Raw genomic sequence first — 22946 nt, 5'->3', positions numbered from 1 at the left:
TTCAGAGAAGCCAAATTTGGCATTATTTTTGTAACTGGATAAGGAAAATGCAGATTAGGCTGTTTGTTAATGTGGGTGAAGTGCTACAACTTGGGAAGCTGATACTGACTGGGCCAAATAAAGGGTGGAGGGAGGCACTGTGTCACATTTTACATGTAGCTTGGACAATGCACCTCAATATGGACTTGCATCATCCCGGCTATTCTGGACCTGAGCCTTTCAGTGGAAATTGCCAGTGGCACCACGCTGTGTGGTGTCTTGGTGATGTGGCATAATGTCCATTGTGAGCTAGTTAGACACCAAACTCATGTCACATGTTATCTGAATAGACTTGAATTTTAGTGGCCAAAAGTGGAAAAGCTAGAGCACTAATCTATGTGCCTTAGCTTCCTATAATTGAGCTTATAAATTTCTTTTTTAAATACTTATTCTCTTACTATTGTGTATTTTGTTTTCCTTATAGCCATTAAAGAAAGCCCTAAGGATGATGGGAGCTCCAAATCTGATATCAGATAATTTAGATTGTGGACTTAGTTACAGTGTTATCTCTTACCTTAAAAAACTCAGCCAACAGGTAGTATTGATGAAACCTTTGCAATTAGAAGTGCGTTGATTATTTAGTTTGTGGTAATCTCATTATAAAGCAGTTAATCCCTGGGGGAGTTCATATGGGTGTGCAGCATATATTATAATTGAAGATTGGTGAGCATTTCCACTGCAAATATGGATGAATCCAGTATGGGTCTGTAGCCAGTGATTGTGCCTTCTGTAAGTGGTGGAGAGGAATGCCAATGAAACCTCTTCAGCTATACTTTAAATATTTGCTAGATTTTAAACTCCAAAGATAATCAATAATTGGAATTGTAGCTGCTCTTGCCATTGTTCTTCACAGCTGAAGTCAGAGGCTTGCTTTCAGTCTCATGTTTATTTCCATGTGTCCCTTGCAATGTGTATTTTCCAAAAAAAAAGTATGTTCTTGTCTGTGGGGAGTAAAATCACAGTTCAGGCTTTATATCTCAGCTTCCTGTTCCCTTCAGGTCAAAGTCTTTTTATGTGTTAAGTGTGACCTGGTGGGAAATAATCCTGTTTATCTTTTTCTCTTTGCCAAGACTGCCATTCCAGGCGTAAGGGCCTGGAAGTTCTTCCTCCTTAGCATGAGGAGCTCTTAAAACAGCAGTTCAATATCTAGAAGGCAGTGGGGAAGCAGCCTTTAAAATTACAAAGCAAAAATCCTCCGCCTTAAAGAATGCACAAAATACATCCCAGAGCCTCTGAATGACTGAGCATCTACTAGACATAAAACTTCCTGTGGTATTTTGGTAATCCAATGATATGCAAATTGATATGATTTATTGTACTGTGGAGTTGGAATGGCTCGAGATGGCTGCTGTGGCTCTCGCAGACGTTCTCGGCACATGGAACAGTCTGAATGTGTGGAATGCATTATCAGCTCCTCTATAGGCACAGGCAATTCCAGAATTCTGCTGTGCTCCTGCTGTCCTTAAATTCAGTTTCCCACAGATAATGAAGCAAACGGTGCAGAGGAGGAGATCTGGGGGAAGTGGCTTGCAATCACAGTGGGTTTTGGGGTTTTGGTTGGTTGGGTGTTTGTTATTTTTTTTCTTTGGAGGTATTGCTAGTGGGTAAAAAAAAACCTTAACTCTGAATACAGTTAGAAGTTAATACAGTAAAATTTTCTATAGCTGTAATAAGAAATCTGTGCTAATTGGAGAAGGGATCAATTTTTAGAAATGTACTCATAAAGCAGATTTCTATTGCAACTTTTCTTCCTTATATTGTTACAAGCATACAGGGCAAACCTTAGTTCTTAGGTTCGAAAATAAGCTGAATTTATATTACTGTATCTGAATAATACTATTGTTTTAAATGCAACTTTATTGTTACCTAAGGCATCCTACCTTCCATTGTGTTTTTTCTTTCCCTTTAAAGATGGCTCTTCAGGGACACAAGAGAGTCACAGACTTGCAGCAAAATCAGGGAATATTCACAGACCTCCTACTGGCATATAAATTTAGATACACTGGCTAAATATTTTTCCATATGCTAGCACATTAGGATTTCTTTATGCTTGAGATCTAATCTATGTAATCCAATGTATCCCTGGGTAGGTAGTAGGGAACTAAATTTGTAGTTTTATTCTGCTAAGTACTGTGTGTTTTGTACTGGAAATGGGCAATGCCTGCTGATTCTTTAACTCACGGTGTGATTCCATTTTAGACAAAAATAGAATCGGAACGGATAATAGGTTCAGTGGGTAAGAAAGTTCCACAAGAAATTGGAATAAAAGTGAAAAATCACTCCAGTGGCCTCTCCTTGGTACACAGTAGGGATTTTAAACAACTGCTGCAAGGGATCACTGGGGAATCTCCTCTGAGACTGTCAGAAATGAATGTTAAAGAATTTGCTGGATTCCACATAGGACTTTTAAACAAGGTAAATAGCACTGTAATCTTGCATGACTAAGCAGTTAATCTCATCTGTTTTATATGGGTAATTTTTATGGACTTAGTGTAGAAGGAAGTACCTTTGCTGAACTGTGATGAGTGCAGCGTAGACATAGAGGGAGGAAGAGTAAATGCAATTTTTTTGCACTTGATTTTGGGACACCGTTTGAAAACCCCATGGTAGTAAATGAAAATTACTGTGTTTTAAGTGCCAGTCTCTGTAAAAGACAGCTATTGTTGTTCATCCACGAGTTAATGTGCTTACTCTTAATGGAGCTGAAAGCACTAATGCTGAATAAGGTCGTGTTGAAAGGACAGCCTCTGAGCTGCCTGTATCCAGTTAGGAAGCTCTAAAGTTACTTAAGATTTTTTTTTTAAAGTTAATGTTATTACAGTTCTTAGTGGAATTTCTCCATGCATGAGAACTGATGGATTAACTGAAAGTCACTTGCTTTGTTACAAAACCAGGATTTGAAGCCACAGGCATTCAGAAATGCATATGATATTCCTCGTCGCAGTCTTCTAGACCAGCTAACCAGAATGAGAACCAACCTTCTGAAAACACACAGGCTTATCTTGGGGCAGGATGAAGGTAAGGGATCACAGTTCTTCATTAATAGTTTGAGGAGAATACACCTATTTTTGTTATTTCCTTAAGGTAGTGCTTTTTGGTGTGGGAGCAGAGGTGGCCATTGCATCTCTTGCTGAGTCAGACAATGTCCTTTTCTTGACTCTGAAGGGGAAGGAAGGAAATCTTTGCCTTCTGTCATGCAAGATGTCATGCTGGCTTTGAAATTTAAAAATAAGTTCCATGGGAGAGCTTTCACATTCACCAGGGTTCAGTAGACATGTGTTACAAAGTGATGGGGGCTTAAGGCAGAGAGGAGCTCTCTTTGTTTTTTGTGAGGTGCTAGTGGCCTAAAGATGCAGTTGTTGACATAGAAATTAAACTTGCTTATTTTTTATTCTTCTGCCAATTAAGCTCAGCTCTTGCCAGGCTTATTTCCACAGTTGTAGTCATCAGCTCATCCTTGTAGTCAAAAGAAATAATCAGTTCAGGTTCTTAAATGCTAACACTTGAGGTGTGAAGTTCATACTGCCTTAATTTTAAGACTAAATTAAGATCTCATTTCTGTTGCAGACTGCCTTCATAGTGTTCCTGTTGCTCAGATGGGAAATTACCAGGAATACCTGAAAATGATGCCTTCACCTCTTCGGGAAATTGACCCAGATCAACCAAAAAGACTCCATACATTTGGCAATCCATTTAAACAGGATAAGAAGGTAGGAGCGGCCTTGCTGCCTGCTGTGCCTTTATATTTAAGGCAACTTGAATAATTTGTGCATAGAATTTCTCCCCCACAACAACAATATGTTGCTAACCTGTGCAGCCTGTGGAAAGGAGGGATGTCTCCCATGTGGTCCAGGAGGAATGTGTATGGAATTGTACTGCTTTGCAGAGTGGCACTGGGCTCTCTCTGGTTACATTGGGTATCTCTGTTCTGAGAGCTGTCAAGTGTTCTGAAAGCCACTCGAGTCTGAACGCAGAGGGACTCAACTCATCAGTGGATTGGTGAAACAGATGCTGCTTTGTACTGCTACTGAAATGATTACTTCCTTCTCAGGGTATGATGATAGATGAAGCCGACGAGTTTGTGGCTGGGCCCCAGAACAAGATCAAGCGTCCCGGGGAGCCGAACACGCCGGCGTCGCTGAAGCGGCGGCGCAGCATGTCCCCCCTGCTGCGGCGGCCGCAGGCACCGCCCGTCGTCACCAACCACGTGGGTGGCAAGGGGCCCCCCGCTGCTCCTGGCTCCCCCTCCTACCTGAGCCTCAAGGGTGTCCCAGCAAATAAAGGTACGCTGAGCTGTGGTGCAGCAGCTCGGGTGGCGGGGGGATCTGGGGAGGAAGGGAGAAGGTTCTGCCAGCGCATCTGTGCTTCGCTGTTATGTAGGAGTGGGTTTCTTTTGTTGGCTTAGGTGGACGGGTTGCTGCTACAGCTAATGAAATCTGAAATTAAAAAAACTGTTTGGAGATAGAAAGAATCTCAGATCAGCTTTTAGTTTTTCTTTGTGTGTTCTGTGGTGAAGAAGGGAAGTTAAAATAGAGTTGTTTCATTTCCCACAAATAGGAATTTTCATACCCACCTGTTGCAGCAAATGGAGTCAGAAGAAAGCTCTGTCAGCTGGGTTTGGGGAAGAGAGGGAAAACATGAGTTTACTTAGGAGTCATGACATTGCACTAGGAATACAGAACATGGTGACTTAACAATGAGAGGAGATGCAGCAGTCCAAAGGGGGAGTACTCCCTTGGTCACACCCACAGCTGAATAAAAGTATTGGAGTGTTGTCCAGCGCTGTCAGACTGCTACACAGCACTTCAGACAAAAAGGATACACAACTACTTCTGTTTGGTTCTTTTGATGCTGCATTTATGCACCAGTAAGATATGTATTTTTCCCTTGTAGATACCAATAACAGTGTTGTCCAAGATGGCAATGGAGAGAAGAAAGCAGAAAATTGTCAGTCAATGGAGAAGCAAATTGATGGCTTACCTGTGCAAATGGCTCCTGTGGTTCCAGCTGCTGTGGGAGAGGATGAGATGTTACCCAATGACTTAGACTCCTTACCTGTTGAATTCAATTGTTTAAGCGAAGATGGCTTGGATCATAAACCTGGTACCAACGCACTTGTTCGAGGGCCTGTGAATTACAGTGTGAGTGGAGATGACCAAAAGCGGGCCATGGAGTCTACTTCTGAATCTGTGCCAAATTCCTTTAAAATAACACCTACCATGTTGGAGGGAAGCAACGCTGACATCAAAATTAAAGTGATGAAAGAGGTTCGCAAACCTGGAAGAAGTAAGTTCCTTGGGTTTCTTTATTTTAGTAGTATATATTATGTGTGGTGTGAGAGAGAAGACTTTTCCTGGAAGGAAGGAGCTATTTTCAATATACGCACAACTTCACATTTTGAGTAATTTCTGGTTGCTCATAAATGAGCAATGAAGGGGCAGAAAAGGAGGAAATGCTGGGCATGTGAGTTGAAGCTTAGACTTGTGCTTGGGAGGTTGAGTGCCAAGTCACCCTGGTTTGCCCTTGAAGACAGGTTAACTGGTGTAAGAGGTGCCCTGTAAAAGCAGCACCTTTTCAGAGGTTTTGGTTTTGTTACAAGTGATCTAATGAGACTGAATACTCTGCCCTAGGCTGCCCTGCTCCTTTGTACACAAAGTGTACTTGTTGCTCTGTGTCCATCAAAACTCCCTTTTGCAGGGCAAAGGCACATCTCTGTAAGGCTGTGCATCTTGGAATATGCTTGAAAGGGAATAGTAACAGTTTATAGCAGAGTGATTTTTTTAAATAAAATTTTGTGAGACTGATTAGTGATGAAATGCTAAAAGTTGCAAACTCTTCAGTTCTTAAGACTAAAAGTGGCAGTCTGCATGCAAAGTGGGCTCATCCAATTTCATACCACATTCATGCTTAGTAAATGGTGATGCAGAGGGAAACTGTTCAGTGTTAGTCACCTGTCTTGCTGCAGAATTCAAGCAGTCATCAGAGAAAGAAGATGAATTGTAGTGACTTGAATATGTAATCTGTTGAGAGGTCTCACCATTTATGCTCCCTCTGCTTACTGTGTCTCTCTGAGCAGGCTCTTGGTCACAGCACCATGAATGTATTCATACAGGGGTCAGTTATGGGAAATGGTGAAACAATGCTGGTTTTAAATTTGTTTCCAGTTTAGTATGTCCAGTTTATTCTTTTGCAGTGGACATATTTACTTTGTACCAGTGGGACAGTCGCGTTGTGCTCACACTAAGGGTTGATAATTTGTCTTTCTAGAGATGTAATGGCAACCTGTGCTTGCAGAAACAATGGCTCCAGGCCAGATCAGGGTTTGGTGGCCCTGTGTGTGTTAACTGTGATCATGGGAAATGGGGGGCTTCTCTCTGCCAGCCTGCATTTTCTGAGGATAAATGTTCCTACCTGCTGCTTTGTAAAGAGAACCTTAATCTTCAGTGCCACATTTCAGTTCCCAGGTCATCAGTATTATTTTATTCTATCACCTGTGTTCTGCTCTTAAAGCTAGTGCAGGTGTTTTTATTGCCTTGTGTTTTATCATACAGAGATACGTGAAACTGAGCTTTCTTTTTCCTTTTTGGCTCTTGAGCTTTTCTGACATTTTATCTACAACATTCATTTTTAATACTTGGTTGAATTTTTATCTCTTTTTTAGATTATGAAAAAATATTTTCTCTTCTTGAGGAGGTGCAAGGACCTATGGAAATTCAGAAGTATTTCATTGAATTTGCTATCAAGGAAGCAGCAAGGTTTGTATGGATAGAAATGACTCAGAGTAATAAATTTAATATTAATTTAGATCATGGTAGTAAATAATAAACTATCAGTGCTAGCATTCTGATTTTCTGTTTTGACATATTTAAATTAAAATTGTTTTAGTGGTCAAACTACTGTTACATTTTTATATAGTAAATGATGTTAAAGTTTAAATATGAATTACAGAGATAACAGGTTGTTCTTGAAGACCAACTCAAAAATATGAGTGGCTTGGGGAGGGGCAGATGTAGTAAATTAAATTTTCTAGCCATTCTAATGGCAGAAATAAAGCAAGCTCTTCCCTACTGGAAACAGAGAGCCTCTGGGAGTACGATTTGTCATGGCTGAACGTTCTTGAGTTGTTCAACTGTATTTTTGGAAGAAGAAATTTATATTGCTCTCCTTCTCTTCTGTAGGTTTAAAAAACGGGTCTTAATACAACACTTAGAGAGAATACTAGAGGAACTAGATTTCACCAGCCCACCCAACAGAGTTAATCATGTCAACAGCAGATAATAATGAACCGGCCAGACGGATGCGGACCAGGAACGAGTTTGCTGTGCCACAGAAGAGTGGAAGAGGATGTAGCTGCTGCCCTCACCATCTCGGCAGTCAAGTGATTTTACTGTCACAGTCTGAAAAGAAGCAGTGGAGCTTTAACTTTAAGAGCCTGATTCGGCAGAAGCTGGGCTATAACCTTAAGGATTTGCTATGAAAGGTGTGGCTTTTTCCTGTGGAGGGTGCTCTTTGCTCAACAGGCGGAAGAAAATAACCATTGCTGCCCCTCCTGCAGGTGATGAGAATTTACTCATTTGAACGCTGTCATTAGACATTTACGTGCTATAGGCAGCAGGTTGCACTAAAATGGGGCACTGTCAAATGCACACACAGTCTGCATCGTGGAGAGAGCCCGTGTGTTCCCAAAAAACCCTCCCAGAAACACCTGCACTGGTAAAATTGCATGTTGCCATCACAGAGACAAGGGTCTTGTTCCCAAGAACTGCTAGCCATGCCTTTAAACTTGAGATTCAGTGTAGATTGAGAGTAAAGAAACTGCTATTGTGTTAATGAAAGCTAAAGACAGCCCTGTGACTGTTACCACCTGATGGTCACTAAACAATCTACCTCAGACTCTCTTCTGTTTTGTCTGCAGACATTATGAAAGTGCACCTGAGGCTTCCCAGGTCCCCGACTTCAGTTCTCTTTCATCCTGTGAGGAGGACGGAGATTCTTCAGGTGGCCTTGGCACACGCTGTGCTTTGGAAGCACTAAAAGGAAACGCTTTTAAAAACGTGTATTTTAATGTTCATACAAAAGAGATTATTTTGAACAGTATTGTTACCAGATCACTAATTTGATATTTTAACTGTATAAAATTTTTGGAACATATGTATATATAAAATAAACCATTTTATTAATTTTTAAGAAGTGCTAATCTGAGGAGTCTGTAGCGGGCAGCACTGAGTTCCTCCAGTTGTCTGTTACCAGCAGACTGAGGATATTTTTGTAAAACCAGCTGAACCTGGTCTTTCACATCCTCAAACACAGCTTGTGGTGTTAGCTGCAGAATGTGTTTGTACCCTAAAGCAGCTGCCCAGGTGTCACTCAGCTTGGCCTCTGGGGTGCACATTTTTACTCAGTTTTGAGGGCCCTAAGTTCCAGTTTACCAAACCCTTGGTTACCTGAGCTGGTGCCCTCTCCTCTGTTCCTTTTAACTATTTTGTCCAAAGGCAATTCCATATATGACAGAACATACAAAGAAGACTGAAGCCACCTTCATATAATTTTTTTTCCCTCCCTTAAGCAGTACAGTACCAGTAACGTGCCAGTATCAAGTGGCTCTTGGGACGAGTGTGTATTTTCAGTTGTTTGCTCATAACCTCCTCTGATCCTCTAACAGCTTTCTTTAAAAGACAGGTTAAAGTTGTGCTCATGCTGACTTGTGCTCTTGGCCTAGTATGGGAAATATCCCAGGGATTCCAGTGGACTGGCCAGGCAGGGAAACAGATTCTCATGGCGAGCCTGTACTTCTCTGTTCCTGCTGGTATTTTTAGTACAAACCAGCCTGTGAGACATCTTTTCCATCCACTCTGAAGCAGTGGCCTTGGTTTCCTTGGAAGATGCAGTTTGACCATTGGAATGGCACCAGTGAAATCCAAGAAGGAAATGAAATTCAAGAAGGAAGTGAAATACAGCAACAGCAAATCTCTGTCACGGTGTACATGAATGAAGTGACATAGGAGAAGACATTACTATAAATGTGCCCTGATTCTTAGAAGTAACTTTTATTCATCTGTGCAGATGAAGAAAATGGAATATTTAAAACCCCACAAATACCTTGAAATGATACAAAGGAGGATTTACTCCTTCAAATTTCACATGGCAGCTGTTTGTCACTGTGATGGACGTCCCACGCCAAGTGTTGGACTCTTCTAAGGGATTTTATTTACAGAGGGTCAGATATACTGTGCATACCTCGTTGTAAAATGGCCTGGTTAAATGCATCAAGTTGCATGTAATGTGCTATTCTTGAAATAGTAGGTGATAAGAGGAGACAGCTTTTTACCTTATAGTTAAAGGCTGTTTTAGTTTTCATCACTGATTCCAGAGACACTCACTTGATCATTGTGTGTCTGAGCAGGGGCCATATTTTTCACTAGTGACCTTGGCAGTGTGTAAATCTGCTCTTTTGGTGAGGTGCAGTTGGCTGTCAAATCAGGTGCAGGGAGCTGGTAATTTCCATGCACTTGTTTGCAATCTTGCACCTCAGAAGCTACAAAATACTCAAGTGCAAGCAGTGGGAATTTTCCCTGACCTTGTCATTATTTTGTCTGAATAGATTGAATTTGGGTTAGAATATTAGAGTAGCAGAAACCATGTAGTGAACTGGACATGAATCTTCATAAGAAGGAAGGAAGGAAGATGTCCTCAGGGGTTGTCAGTGCAGAGATGAAGAAAAAGGTGCAACACCAGTTGATGAAGAGCACACACAGCCCTGAATTCCACATGGGAATGTTTCATTTAGGAAGCAGAAAATGCTTCACAACTGTTTTAGGAAGATTCTTAAAGGAGAGAATTCCTTGTGAGCTAGATCCCAGTGCTGAATGTGGTGGGACATGCCTTGAACAAATAGAGTCCCAAGCTGTGCTGGCACTTCAGGGACAGCCAGAGAGCCGTGCTGGTGTCAGGCCTTGCCTTTCCTGGTACAGAGCATAGCCCAGCAGCAAGAGCTGTGTCACCAGGACTGTGATCTGTGTGGCAGGTGAGCCTCTCACAGCAGGAGTGTGTGTCCCTCAGCAAGGGCTCAGGAGAGAGGATGGGTCCACTGAGGCATCCTGGAATTGGAAGCCATTTGTGCTTTGCTCAAATTTATGTGTTTGAGCCCTTGTTTATGTAAGGTTGAAATAATGTGGCACGGTTGAATGTTGGGAAATAGGGAAGAAATACGGCTCTATCTTTCCTGTAAAGAGCACTGTTTAACAATCTGAATTAACAAATTTAGCCCTTGCCTTCCTTGGGTTGGAAGGGTTGTGAGGTGCTTTGGAGTCTGGATCCCTGTGCGAGTTCTGCTGCATCTGAGGGTTTTCTGACCCTCTCTTAACTAGGCCTCCTCAGTGTGTGTTACCTTTATTTTTTCCCTTGTAAACATCAAGGGTTTTTCCTTCTAAGCCATGCAGCTCCCAGGCTGGTCGCTGTGGCATTTGTCTGTTGGGTGCTGCTGTTCCCAGTTTGGGGGTGCAGTGCATTTATGGTGGGCACGTGTATTCTTGCCCAGGTTTAACCAGCATCAGAGAGTGATTGTCATCTTCCAAAACAGCAGCTGCAGAGGCTGTTACTGTGCAGTGCTTGACTGTGCTGTGGTCAAGCACTTGTTTATCTCCCTTTGCAGGAAACTGTAAAAAAAAAAAAAAAAAACCCAAACAAAAACCAAACCTATTTTTTGGGTTTTTTTTCCATGTGGTAATTTTCTCCTGGTTCTTCCTCTAAACTGCCTGGCTGAAATGGCAGCAGCGTAGGCTGTTGAATTTCATTTCTTTTGGTCTGTTCTTTAGTATCTACTAAGAAACTTCTGATGGAAAAATACAAGAAATGCATTACCTAAGAGAAACAAACAGTTAAAAAACCTATAAAGCTCAATTACAGTGTTTCATACCAGCAACATGGCAACATCACACCTTTAGCAAATGGACTTGAGAGTGCTTGTCTTGAGAATGTGCAACCTAGTTAAGCAGAAAACAAGGCCAAAGACACTTCAGATCTGGCAGACAGGAGGTTTGGCAGAGATCTGAAGGAAGGATGTTAGTCACTGGAATTAAAAGGAGCTGCTGCTTGCAGGTCTGCAAAAACAAGTTGAAGTCTCTCCTCAGTGGAAAAGGAAGAAACTGGAGAAGAAGAATGCCTTGGGATTTAGCAAAAATCTTCTGGCCTGCAGGAATTGTTAAGCTGTGTGCTAAATCTGAATCCTGAGGCCATTTCAAGGAGGATGGACTAAACAAAAAATGTTGGACTTTCCTGAAATTATTCATTCAGTTAAGCTGCAGCCTGGCTTGTTGTTTCATCACTGGAGACTGTTGGCTTGGCTTTGGCATTGGTGTTTTTCTTCTCTCAGTCTGTGGTGTGATAGTGTTTCTTGGTAGTGGCTAAAGCAGCGTGGCTGGGAGCCCTGTGGTTGTCCATGGAGCTGGAAATGCAGACAGGGGCTGTGGGAAGAGTTGGTGGAAAAGGCAGGTGCTGCCTGTGTGCCGTGGGAGGTGGTGCAGCTTCACCTCTTCCATGTCAGAACCTTCATTTTAAAAGTGCACAAGATGCTTTTCAGGGCTGGGAGCACAGATCTGATGCCATGAGCAGCTGATTACTCAGAGTTCAGAGGATGGATGTGCCAAGGAAGGAGTTAAACTGTTGTACAGACTTGTACAGCCTCGTGGTAAATGCTGGAGGATGTTTCCACAGGCAGTGGAAGAACTGAGCTGCACATGCCTTCACCCACACAGCTTCGCCAGGAATGGGGACTGCTGGTACCATGTAGGGAAAATTGCCCTTCACCAGGAGGTGGGAAGTGCTCAAAGCAGCTGCATATTTCTTCAGATTTTGAGCCCAAGTTGAAGCTCTCAAACAATCTATATTGAAGTCCAGAAGAATAGTTTGGCCTGGGAAAGGTGGTGGAATGGAAACCTCAGATGAGATTTTTGCTGGAGATCTGATGTTTTTGAGACCTTGGGGAAGTTTTATCCTTACATCTGCAGTGGGAATTTGATGGCTATTTCCTAGTCCTGGACCATCTCCAGCTGCAGTGGAAGTAGCTGGATCCTTGGCATTTGTATATGCTTGCTGTCATCTCCATCACTGTCACTCCTCTAATGCAAACAGTCTTGCATAATGTCCCTTCAAATATTGGACACCTCTGGCAGTTTGCTGTATCCCAGTGCTCCACTTGCCACTGCTGAGCAGCTGGTGGGAGGGGGCAGAGCTTTTTGGGAGTGATCCCCATGGTGTGTGCTCCTTTCCAAAGTACTTAGAGCCCTGCAGGATGCTGAAAGGAGGAGAGGATTATAAAGCATTTTGGTAGTTATTAGGGCGAAGCTCTTTTTGCATGGTCAGCTTGTTTCTTGTCATTTACTCCAGAGCAGGTGTATATTTTAATGTTAAATTGTATTTGTAAATATTTAATATGTAGAATATATCAAAGAGAGGTTCAGTGTTTTGTAAAGGATGGAGTTGGAAGACCTCCCCCCTTGCTTCATCTCGCAGCTGTGACCCGTGTGCTTGTGCAGAGGTGGCCCTTGCAGAGAAGGATGCTGGGCTGTGCTCAGATTTTCCACAGGGAGGGACTGCTCTGGAACCATCCCAGGTCTTGGATCAGTGGCAATAGGCAAGTGGAGCTGATTTTTCCTGGGTTTGTGGAAATGCACTTACTGTTTCTTGAGGTGGTGGTAGCAGTGTGAGCAGTTCCTGTCTGGGCGCAGCTTTGAGCTGAAGAGGCTGTTTGGGGTATTTGGGGTTTGAGCAGCCACAGGTCTGGTCAGGGCACGCTGCTGTAGTGGGTGTCTCAGGGATCAAGGGTGCTTTCCTAAGTAGGACAGAAATAAAAATGAGCCCTGTTCCCCAAGACTAGAAAGTGATTAAAAAAAAGGCATTTTGCTGATTGCAGATGATTATAATGCAGCTGTTCGACAGTGACATCCCAGCCATGGAAAAATAACATTGATTCTTTGAGCTGTTTTCCAGTCTGCACAGCATATTAAAACCCTTCATGCACAGCTGGCACATTTAACTTTGATTATGTTGTTGAAGTGACTGATCTGAGAGCAGCCTGGATCCCAGTTGCTTGCAGAATTTGAAAATAAGATTGTTCCAATTCATCTGCAGTTGGTTATTTTGGAAGAGAGACAAGCTATCTTGAGCACTTTTAGGGCTGCTAATTAAAGTCTTGTGGCTCTCCTCTGAGAGTGTCTTTAAAGACGGATGGAGGGACTTGCCCAAGGTCATACAGTGTGTCACTAACAAAGATGATTATAAAATCTGTGCCCTAATTTGGTCTTGCACACTTGAATTATTTCCCTGGTGTGGACAATCCCACCACAAGCCAACACACTGGCTGCTGGGCTCTTGTAGATGTCAGTGGGTGCCTTTCTCCCCGTGCTCTCCCACCTGCCAGCCGGGTCTGGCATGGGAGCAGTGTAAGGTGGAGGCAGGACAGGCTCCCTGCTGCTTCCATACAGAGGTGGCTGCAGTGGGTGCCTTTTGGCTGGAAATGTGCTTCTGGGGCTGGAAAAAAGCAGGAGCTTGGAGAGGAAGGTAGGAGGACTGCAGAGAAGCTGATCAAGCCTTTTGGCACTTGTGGTGGTGCTGCCTCTTTTTTAGAGTTTGGCTTCTGACCTGAGCTGCTCCAGCACCTTTCCTTTCCCAGCTCGGTGAAAGCACGTTTTGAAATCCGCTGGCATCCCTGGGTTCAGGGCTCCTCCCTCTGCGCACACAGAACTTAGAAGCTGCTGTCCAAAAGGATCATTAGTGGAAACAGAGACGGTGGGGAACTCGGGAGCTCTGGAAGAGGCTGTTTTAAGTGTATCACATCCATCAAACCCTCCCGCGGGAGTTCTGTCAGAGAACAGGAATGCCAGGAGCTGGATGTGGGCAGGACATGCTGGGGCTCGGTGAGCTGGGAGGGCTCTCACCGAGCTGCTGCTGCGGCAGCGCCTGCGGCTTCCAGCAGGTGAAACCGGGTCAGAGCGACTCCTGGGAACCGTCTGTGAATTCCCCTCGGGAAAGGCAGCTCCTGGTGAGTCACGGCCCAGGCTGCGATGGGAAACGTTGCTGGATAATAGGTTGAGCGATCGTGGTGGCTTTTCTTCACACATCAGGACCCTGAGGAGGTTTTGACCTCGTGGGGCAGCTGAAAGCTGGTTTTTCTCTGGGTTCCAGGTGGCCAAAGCTGAATTCCTGCAAAGGTAGATACAACAGGCCCTCCTTGCCAGGGTATGCCTTGCACCCCTGGCCCTGGTGTACCCATTGTTGAAGGGGAAGGGGTTGTGAAGGTAGGGAGAGGAAAGGGACAGCTCTTACTATGATAGGAAAGCAGGAAGAGGTTGGAAACCTGTCCCTGTTATGTTCAGGCATGAGATGGGAGCTCTGAGGGATTGACCAGTGGTGGGTTTGGGAGCTCGGTGTTGTGCTCAGTGTGAGGCTGGCCTTGGGCCCCGTGAGGGGATTTTGTGCTGATGGAGTGCTCTGCTCTGTCTGCAGCTCATCTGTCGTGACTCACTTCTTATTTCACTGCTCCTGTTTTGACTTGCACTTCATCTCTGTGGAGCATCCCATTGCTCTGCCCCCGGAGTGTGGTGGGGTTGAGCTTCAGGTCTGCCTCTTCCAAGCTCTGCAGCTGCTGCCTGAACACAAGAAGCAAAGGCAGAGAAGAAAGTGCCTTGGGACTCCCCTGCCCACTGCTCCCATGCTGCGAGACAGCTCAGGCTGTTTGCATGGTTGTCCTCCCTGCCAGCCCAGGACAGCGCAAGGCAGCAGCACGGCCATGGCTGTGATGGCCACCAGCAGACCAGGGTTTTTAACCAGCCCTGCTGCTTCCTGTAGGATATGTGGGTCCCTCCCCTGGGAGATGAACATGGGCCTCACTCTGCTGTGGATTTCCCTTTGTCATCTGAAGCTGCTGTATTTAAACATGCAGGGAAGGAGCAGCTGGCTCCAGAGTGGTGGTGGTGACTTTGAAATGGTGCCACCATCTCCAAGGTCCCTCAGCAGGGATCTGTGTGGGTCAGGAGGCTGTAGAGCAACATGGTGGCCTTGGACAAGCAGGGGGCATTATGCGACCCCTTCTCTCCCCTCCATGTGCTTTGCATTGAGCTGGGGAGGTGGTGCCTCCCTGGGGGCTCACCCAGGCCTGTGGAGGCTTCAGTAATGGCCCAGGGGGTGACAGCCTGAGTGGATGGGGAACAGGAGGGCCTCTTTGGACTGCCTGCCAAACTGGCTGCTCCAAAACTGCTTTGGGCTGGGTCCTGTTTTGTGCACTTCTGCTTCAGCCTTTGCTGTGCAGAGAGGATGCTCCTCCTGCATCCTGCACTGGAGCACAGACCTCCTGGGGCAGGGACAAGGGATTCTGGAGCAGTCCGTGGCTCCGGGGACATCAGCACTGGCCTTTTGTGGCTGGCCCTGAACTGCTCTAAAATACGCAGCAGAAAAACCTTGGGGGAGGAGGGGAATATTTTCTTCCCTTCTATTATTTTTTTTCAGAAATGCAAAGTGAAGTGCCCCTGCAGCAGGGCCTGCCTCAGGCAGATCCTGGGGAAACTGGTTCAGCCAGCACCAGTCTGAGCAGGGAGGGCACTGCCAGTGCTGGGTGCTCTGCCTGGCAGCACTGGGCTATGAACTGGGAATAAACATCCACATCTCTCTGTGTGGGGAGCTGTGGGTTCCCCAGGACCACTGGCATAGGGTGAGACATTGATAATCCAAATGTCACCTTTTATTATGTTTTTTTCCATCTCCCTTCCTATTAAAATGGCCTGGGAAGCTGTGACACCACAGCCTGGGTCCCTGCCAAGGAGCCCTGGGGTTTGTGTTCCTGCTCACGCTGCCAGACTCCCGGCTGCCTCGCTGCTCTGTGAACTCCCATTTGCCTTTCTTGGCTGGAAAAAGGATTAAGTTAGCAGGACAGGAAAATTAATTAGCTGCCATTTTAAGGATGTAGCTTTCATCGCAGTCCGAAGTGTTTGGAAATGGCATTGTGTCACTGAGACCAAGCTGGGGTTGATTAAAAGGCTTTTACCTGCTGGAATATCAGATTTATTTCCGCCAGGGTTCTGCCCCTGGTGATTATGGCTTCAAGGTGAACCTCAAGGCCAAATCCAAGGAGTGTTTTGCCTTTGCTGTTAGTTCTGGCTGTGGAAAGCTGGTACCAAAGTCTTTTCTGCTTGTTTAACATTCAAAATAGCCTTGCTTTGCCCTTCCCCTCTGCAGGCAGCCTGCCAGTCTGGCACAGCATGGCTGGGACAGCAGGGAACTGCGGAGCTGCAGCTTCCCTGCCTGGCTCCCACAGGGAGCCCGGGGCAGCGCCGTGGCCCCGGACGCTGCAGGGTGAGCCACAGCCTTCCCGAATTGTCTGGTGGAAAACTGCTGCTGTTGGTGCAGGTGGCGAAAGGGAGCAGAAATGGTGCATCTCTTGAGGGGGGCTGTATCCAGCTGGAGGATGTCCCCACAGTAATGTCCTTGCTGAAGGTGTCGGAGGGGGAGAAGGGCAGCTCTGCTGCAGTGTGGTGAAGTGTGAGAGAACCCGAACCATGGGAAGCAAGTGATAAGGAAGCCAAAAATAATTTTAGGGTTAGAAAGCAATAGCCATTCCCTGCTTGCTTCAGCAAGGGGGACTGTGGGTACTCCAGAGCACCTGGAAGGGGCCATGAGCTGCCAGCTTTCCCGAGAAAGCTGTGCTCCACTTGGGCCAGCAGCGGGGCATGGAGCACATGGGAGCCGACTGCAGCGATGGCTCTGCCTGGGACACACAGAGGGGACACATCAGATGTGTGACCAGGAGGGATTTCCACACACGGTGCTGCATTTCAGCCCTCACTGACCTCTAGAATAAGTGCTTCTGCCAGCTGTGCTCCCATTCCAGCCTCACACAGAAGGGCTGGAATGAGCATGAGTGACCAATCTCTGACACAACCATGGTCCCCATGCCCCCAGCTGCAAGGGCGTCAATGACTGCTGCCCTCCTTAGCAACTCCCCACTGAGCTCTCACTGCAATAGTTCAAAAACCCAGGAAAATTATTGCAGATTAAAGCTGCTACTTCAGCAATGAATGGAAATTACCAGCACATATTTTTTATTTTACTATTTAATGTAGTAGAAATATCACGGCTTGTAGCCAAAGCAATTCAAGATGTGACGGCTGTAAATGTGCATTGGGCGAGGCTGGAAGCTCTCCAGTCTAATTCAAGAAACTCTTGGCTCAACTCTTGCTTTGCTTTTGAAGAAGAGAAGCTCATCTGTGAAGAACCCCATGCTGCAAGGTAAGCTCGAGGTGGCTTTGGGAGCTGGTTAAGGTGCCCCTTCCCTTTTAAAACACCGCTGTCACTGGTGTTTTCTCCTTGTGTGCTGTGCTGGATGCAGAACTGCAGCAGCACAGAAAGCAGATGAGGGGTGAGTCTGCTGCTCTCTCTGGTGCAATCCTGATGGATGTTGTAGTTGAGCAAACTCCTCCAGTGCTTTGCTAACTTTTCAACCTCCCCCAGTGGAAAAGCAGAGCAAGGAGTGAAAAGTGATCTTGCTCAAGTCCAGGATTTTAACTATCACCAGCCCCGGGAGCAGCCCCAGTGTTTCCCCCAGTGACTGTTGCAACACCAGACCTTGCAGCAGCCTGTCCCGTGGGCTGGCAGGGTAGATTAGCACATGGTAGAAAAGCCTTTACTGTGGTTAAACTGAAGACAGAAAATATGTCAGCTCTGCCAGAGAGGATGACGAGGAGCCTCAAAGGCAAGCGGATCCCCAGGCTGGTAATATTTCCCTCCTCAGTGTTTTACTCAGCTACTTGCAGCTATTTTGATCCCCCCCTTCTGATCTTATCTCCCAGTAATGAACACCAGGCCAGACAGCACTCTCACCCAGAGCTGCCATAATTAAGACAATCATTTCATGTCAGTGCTGGGCAGTCACTTTTAAATAGTCACTCACCAGGGATTTGCTGCAGCAGGCTCCAGGATGGTCAGAAACAAACAAACAAACAAACACTTTAAGGATATCAATTTTTATTTGACATTGTGAGATCAATAAGAAAAAATAATTTGTACAGCTTTGTGACAGAACCGCTGCTGCTGCAGAGTGAGGCTGCTCCTCACAGGAGGGGCCCTGAGGCAGCCCCAGGTGCTCCCAGCAGGACCTGCTCTGAGCAGCAGGTGATGTTCTCCACCTCCCTGTCCCAGCAGCACCTCACACCTTGGGCAGGTCCTGGAGCCTTCCAGCAGCACAAATGGGGCTTCTCAGATGTTTCATGTGAGCAGCTCTGCTCTAAGGCCCTCTGCAAAGGGCTCAGTGCAACCACGGCTGCAGAACCTGTCTACGACAGTGGTTACTGAGCTCCTGCTGTGCTTCTCTCTCCCTCTGCTAATTCTGCCTCTCCTCTGCCCCACAAGGCCACCTGGCCTCTGTTCAGCCTCCCCTCGGTGCAGCAGCTGCTGCACAGCAGCCCTGCTCCCCAAGGGGACAGCTCTGCCCACAGTGGAGGGGCGACCCAATACTATCCAGGGCCTTTGGTGCTGGCAGGAGCTGATTTGTGACACCAGCAAGAGGGGAACCAGGACACTTTAGGAACTAATCCTGCAGCTCAGATGCTTTCAGCTGGCAGAGTAACCCTTTCTAATCAAACCCAGATGCTTTAGAGTGATTGTAGAGCAGCAGCCACGGATATTGCTCGAGCACTGGGGCACCCACTCCATAGGACGGGCAGAGCTAGAAAAAGAGACTTCGGTTTACACAGTATTTTTGCCAAGCTTTTTGCCTTTGACAGTTCTTAACAGTTTAAAAAAATACCAAACACAACTCAACAGACGCCAGGACAAAAGGCTGAGTTTCCACTGTGTCAGTGAAACATCCTACAACCAGGCCAAATTCTTGCTGGCCCCACCAGTATCTCGAGCTACCTTCCCTCTGCTGCATCAGGGAGGTGAAAAGCCAGACCAAGAGAGATTTTAGCATTGATTCAGCCCCTGAGGGGGGATAAGAATTTAGACGTAAGTAAGAGTTAAGGACAGTATGATCAGTTCTAATACATGAACTCCAGACAGTAATATTAAATCAACGAGGGGCTCAGCTGGAAAAATCAAGGTGGAAGGCTCTGTTGGCAGAAAAGGGGTGGCTGTCCTGGGGTAGTGCCAGCAAACACAGCAAGCTGCTGGACCCTACCCCTGGACCACGCCCAGAAGGGACAGTTCTTACTGATACTCAAATATGAAGATGACTTGGAGGTTGTAGCTGGTGCCAAGCAGCACGTAGACAACGTTCAGCATTCCGGAGAACGCGGAGTGTGGCAGAGGAGCTGAGCTGAGCTGCCTCCCCACACCAGCACCAACGCACAGCCCAGGCAAGCTGGGGCAACCCACATGAAACCAAGGAGGGCAAGGAGGAAATAACATGGTAGTGAAAAACCAGGAAAAAAAAGAATAACCCTTCACACAACTGTTTTTCAGCACTGTAAAAAAATACAAATGAAAGCAATCTCTTTGACTTCCCCTGCTACACCGGGCTGCTGTCCCACAGGCATTCTAGGATCAGGTGCTGCCCCTTTTCCTGCTGTTCAGTGATGCAGTGCACACAGCATTTCTGAGGGGATCCATAGACTGTAGTGCAAGCAAACTGAGAAAATAAATACACTCAAACATTCCCTCCTGTCAAAGAACATTAATTGCAGGAAAAAACTAGCTTGCTTTTTGTTTTAACTGAAGTTAAGTTAGCTGCAACTCATTTTAATATCTGAAACTTTGAAGGTGTGTTTCACAGCATAACTGTTGAATTTACACTGCATTGCCAATCCACAATTCAGTCATTCTCATTAACAGTGTACAAAGAAGGTCATTAGTTTATATATATATATTTATATATATATATATATTTTATAAAGTCTGGAAGATCAATATAAATACTGCTCCAGAAATTAAAAAAGTGTTTACATCCCCGACTTCAATATTACATCTCAGTGTCCTGGGTATTGGTATCATCTGTAAAAGTCTTAGCGGCGCAGAGGTTCAAGTTTTCGAAATTTCAGTGCCGAGCTGGATGACAAAGCATCTTGGTTTGAAGAAGAATTCACTGTGTCTGGGGACTGGAACAACACTCTACCACGATGATTAAATACATAAAAAGATGGATGGTTCCTTAACGTGTCAAATGTCCTTCAAAATAAACGCAAAAAGCCAAGGTTAATACTCTCTCAGAGCAGGGAGTTTAGAACAGTCACTCTGGGGCCTACTGACTTCAGACACAAAAATACAAGCTTTCAATCCAAACTCCTGCTTGCTTTTAAGTTTCCTAAACTAAACCAATGAGGAAATTCACAGCCAGTTGTGAAAAAGACCACAAGATGTCCACGTGACCAACTTCCCCTTCCTCTCTGGAGCTCAGGGGCAGCCTGTGGGTGCTGCTGCAGGCACGGCAGTGCCAGCCTTAGTTCAGCTGTCACTTGTGTGAGCAGCCTGGCGATGCCCAGCTTTCCATCCCCTGGGAGCCTCAGGCTAAAGGCTTTAGGTGAACACTCTGAAATACAATTATGGCAACTTTTGCACTTCCCGTACTCCCCTGTGGTTTTGGAAATGGCCAGAGAGGCAGTGTCTGCCCATCCAATTTCCTGTCAGAACCACAGACTATTCTGAGCTGGAAGGGACCCACAAGGATCACTGAGTCCAACTCTGACGCGAATGGTCATAAAGCAGCTGAACCTACGACCTTGGCATCCTCTAACCAACTGTCCTCTTCAAAATCTTGGTCCAAAATCCCTCATTTTCCTAAAGTCTTTCAGATGTCCTGCCTTGAATACACTGTGTGAGACTCCAGTGACTCAGACTTGCAGTCTGACACCACATCCTGACAGCAGGTGCTGATTGCTGAGCTCCGTTCCCACCTGCACACTTCATTCCTCTCCCAAGTCTGCACAGCAGGATTTCAGATGAGGACAAGCAAGAAGTTTATCTGATTTCTGCCTGTTATCTAACTCTCCCTAAACCTCAAGACATTGCTGGCTTTTGCAAGTGTGGCTGTTCCCCTGGGGCCACTGCCTACAGCATGCACTGAAGGACCGAGGTAAAGATGATAAAGTGATCTCAGTTTGTACAGAGAGGCAGATACAAAAAGAAGAAACAAAACATACTTATTTTTGAGTTCTGAAGTGGCATCCATGTCTTTAAACTCTCCTGCAATGTGTGCTATCCCATAGCAGGTGACTGCAAAGGCCAGCAGAGTCTGCAGCACTATCTGCAACAGAGGGAGCACAGTGCAACACACACATCACCAGGAGCTCTGCACGTTACCAAAACATCTCAGCTTTCACAGCACCTCTGGTGCTGCTCATCCAGTGACAGCAGAGGTGGGCAATCCAGCAGTGGGGAAACTGAGGCACAGAGAATTAAAATGCTCTATTTGCACAGCAGAGTTCCAGCTGCCCCAGCACAGGTCTGGGCTGCACCAACTGAATCGAGTCACACGGCTCTGCAGCAAGAGCCTGAGACCAAACCCTGTGCTCTGTGCTCTCTAGGACCCAAATTCCTGCCAGGAACACGTGCCTGGCTCTCCTGGGCACCTGATCTCCCTGCCCTTGTGATTAAGGAGAGAGGGAACAGATAACTGAAGTGGAAATTTGAAAAGCAAGCAAATAAAGTCAACAAAAGCCCCCTTCCTGAAGCAGGCTGTGCTGGGATCAAACAGCCACACTGGATAAACACGTGTCAGCCACCCAGAGGCAGAGGGTGCAGGATGTTCATGCTGCAAAGGAGGTGACGGATGCAAAAGCTCTCTGAGCTACATCCAGGGAATCCTGGACAAGATGCTCCAGGGTAGTTCTAAAAGAGAGGGAGGTCTGGATCTGGGTGTGGTTCCACTAACAACTACAACTACAACACACTCGGCACGTTGGGATGAAAAGCCTGGTTCTTTTTGACAGTGGGAGCTCCAGTGAAAGTGCAGCTTAAAAACTACTTTATCCTTTATTCTTGCCTAGCACATGAAAAGGAAGCAACTGAGAGACCAAACCACCCCACAGCTACGCCTTCCACCCACTGCAAAAACTTACATCTATGGGCAACGTTTCATCTTCCTTTTCTGTCAACCTCATGTAAGAACGATCTACAAAACAGAAACACACGCATCAAACACTCTGCACCCAAATAAACAGCCCGGCAACACGAACCCCCAGCGAAACGGCTGCGGAGACACGCGTCAGCCTGACCCTCCCCGGGCCGCCCCCGGTGCCGCTCTCCGGAGCAGGGCTGGCCCCACCGCCGGCAGCCGGGAGGGAGGCGGCGGCACGGCAGAGGCCGGGCTGGAGCGGCGACCCGCCGGGCGGCAGCTCCCCCTTCCCACCCTCCGTTTTTCCCTCCCTTCCCGGCTGCTGGGCGCCCGCACGGGGCGAGCCCCGCGCTCCTCCCCGCAGCCCCGCTCTCCCGCAGCCCGGCCCCAAGGGCAGGGCCGCCCCCGCCGGCGGGCTCGCCGCTGAGGGCGATGATGATGATGCCGGCCCGGCCCGGCGCCCGCCCCGGGAGCTCCCCGTCGGCCGTGCGGGGGTGCCGGTGCCCCGGGGCGCTCCCCCGGCGGTGACTCACGCTGCGCCGCCGAGAAGGCCGCGTGTGCCAGGGCGAAGAGGCCGAGCCCCACCAGCCCCTTCCACACCGACCCCGCCGCCATCGCCGCCCGCCGCCGCCAGGGCGCCCCGGCGCGCCGTGATGGCGTCACCGAGGGGGCGAGGCCAGACCGCGCCCGAGGAATGCGGGCGGGCAGAGGAGGCGTGGCCTCCGCGGGAGGGGGCGGGGCCAGGCCGCCGCTTTCCCCACGCGGGGCCATTGATAAAGCGGCAGGGGCTGGGCGGGCTCCGGGAGCCGGGGATGGTCCTGGGGGGCGGCTGGGGGACAAGGGGCCCATCGACCCCTCGAACAGCCCCCTT

General features: G+C 47.0%; 2 protein-coding genes across 5 annotated transcripts in view; one reads left to right on the top strand and one right to left on the bottom strand.

The window, feature by feature from the left end:
• Window positions 1-8241, top strand: part of LOC119712883 (integrator complex subunit 6-like) — a 40591-nt gene extending 32350 nt beyond the window's left edge. The window contains exons 11-19 of one of the 4 annotated variants that reach the window (XR_005259897.1): window positions 464-574; window positions 2239-2454; window positions 2934-3057; window positions 3607-3749; window positions 4091-4322; window positions 4933-5325; window positions 6701-6794; window positions 7218-7519; window positions 7955-8226. Coding sequence is in view for 2 of the 4 variants with exons in the window: in XM_038164679.1 (XP_038020607.1) it covers window positions 464-574; window positions 2239-2454; window positions 2934-3057; window positions 3607-3749; window positions 4091-4322; window positions 4933-5325; window positions 6701-6794; window positions 7218-7317 (1413 nt within the window). In the remaining 2 variants the exon portion in view is untranslated. Of the gene's footprint in view, window positions 1-463; window positions 575-2238; window positions 2455-2933; window positions 3058-3606; window positions 3750-4090; window positions 4323-4932; window positions 5326-6700; window positions 6795-7217 lie in introns of all 4 variants that reach the window. The other 3 variants (XR_005259896.1, XM_038164679.1, XM_038164680.1) reach the window with 3 other exon arrangements.
• Window positions 8242-18034: 9793 nt separating this feature from the next.
• On the bottom strand, window positions 18035-22861 carry MMGT1 (membrane magnesium transporter 1). Its single transcript, XM_038123037.1, has 4 exons — window positions 22609-22861; window positions 22080-22132; window positions 21162-21265; window positions 18035-20190 (listed from the first exon to the last, which is right to left on the bottom strand). Exons 1-4 carry the CDS (start codon window positions 22844-22846, stop codon window positions 20028-20030), a joined length of 558 nt encoding a protein of 185 aa, XP_037978965.1. The 5' UTR covers window positions 22847-22861; the 3' UTR covers window positions 18035-20027.
• Between the last annotated feature and the right edge of the window lie 85 nt (window positions 22862-22946).

The sequence above is a fragment of the Motacilla alba genome, chromosome 4A (genome assembly GCF_015832195.1).
Source record: "Motacilla alba alba isolate MOTALB_02 chromosome 4A, Motacilla_alba_V1.0_pri, whole genome shotgun sequence".
Classification (NCBI taxonomy): domain Eukaryota; kingdom Metazoa; phylum Chordata; class Aves; order Passeriformes; family Motacillidae; genus Motacilla; species Motacilla alba.
The sequence above is the reverse complement of the archived record's forward strand: the minus strand, read 5'-3'. Positions and strand labels throughout refer to the sequence as shown.

What these genes read in the sequence shown, in the direction of transcription:
- MMGT1 (XM_038123037.1), bottom strand. Translation starts at nt 22,846, where the DNA reads ATGGCCCCGCGTGGGGAAAGCGGCGGCCTGGCCCCGCCCCCTCCCGCG. An exon ending in ATGAAACGTTGCCCATAGAT is followed by an intron (nt 21,266 to 22,079) that starts GTAAGTTTTTGC and finishes CCTCTGTTGCAG; the next exon opens with ATAGTGCTGCAGACTCTGCT. An exon ending in ACTTCAGAACTCAAAAATAA is followed by an intron (nt 20,191 to 21,161) that starts GTATGTTTTGTT and finishes TTTATTTTGAAG; the next exon opens with GACATTTGACACGTTAAGGA.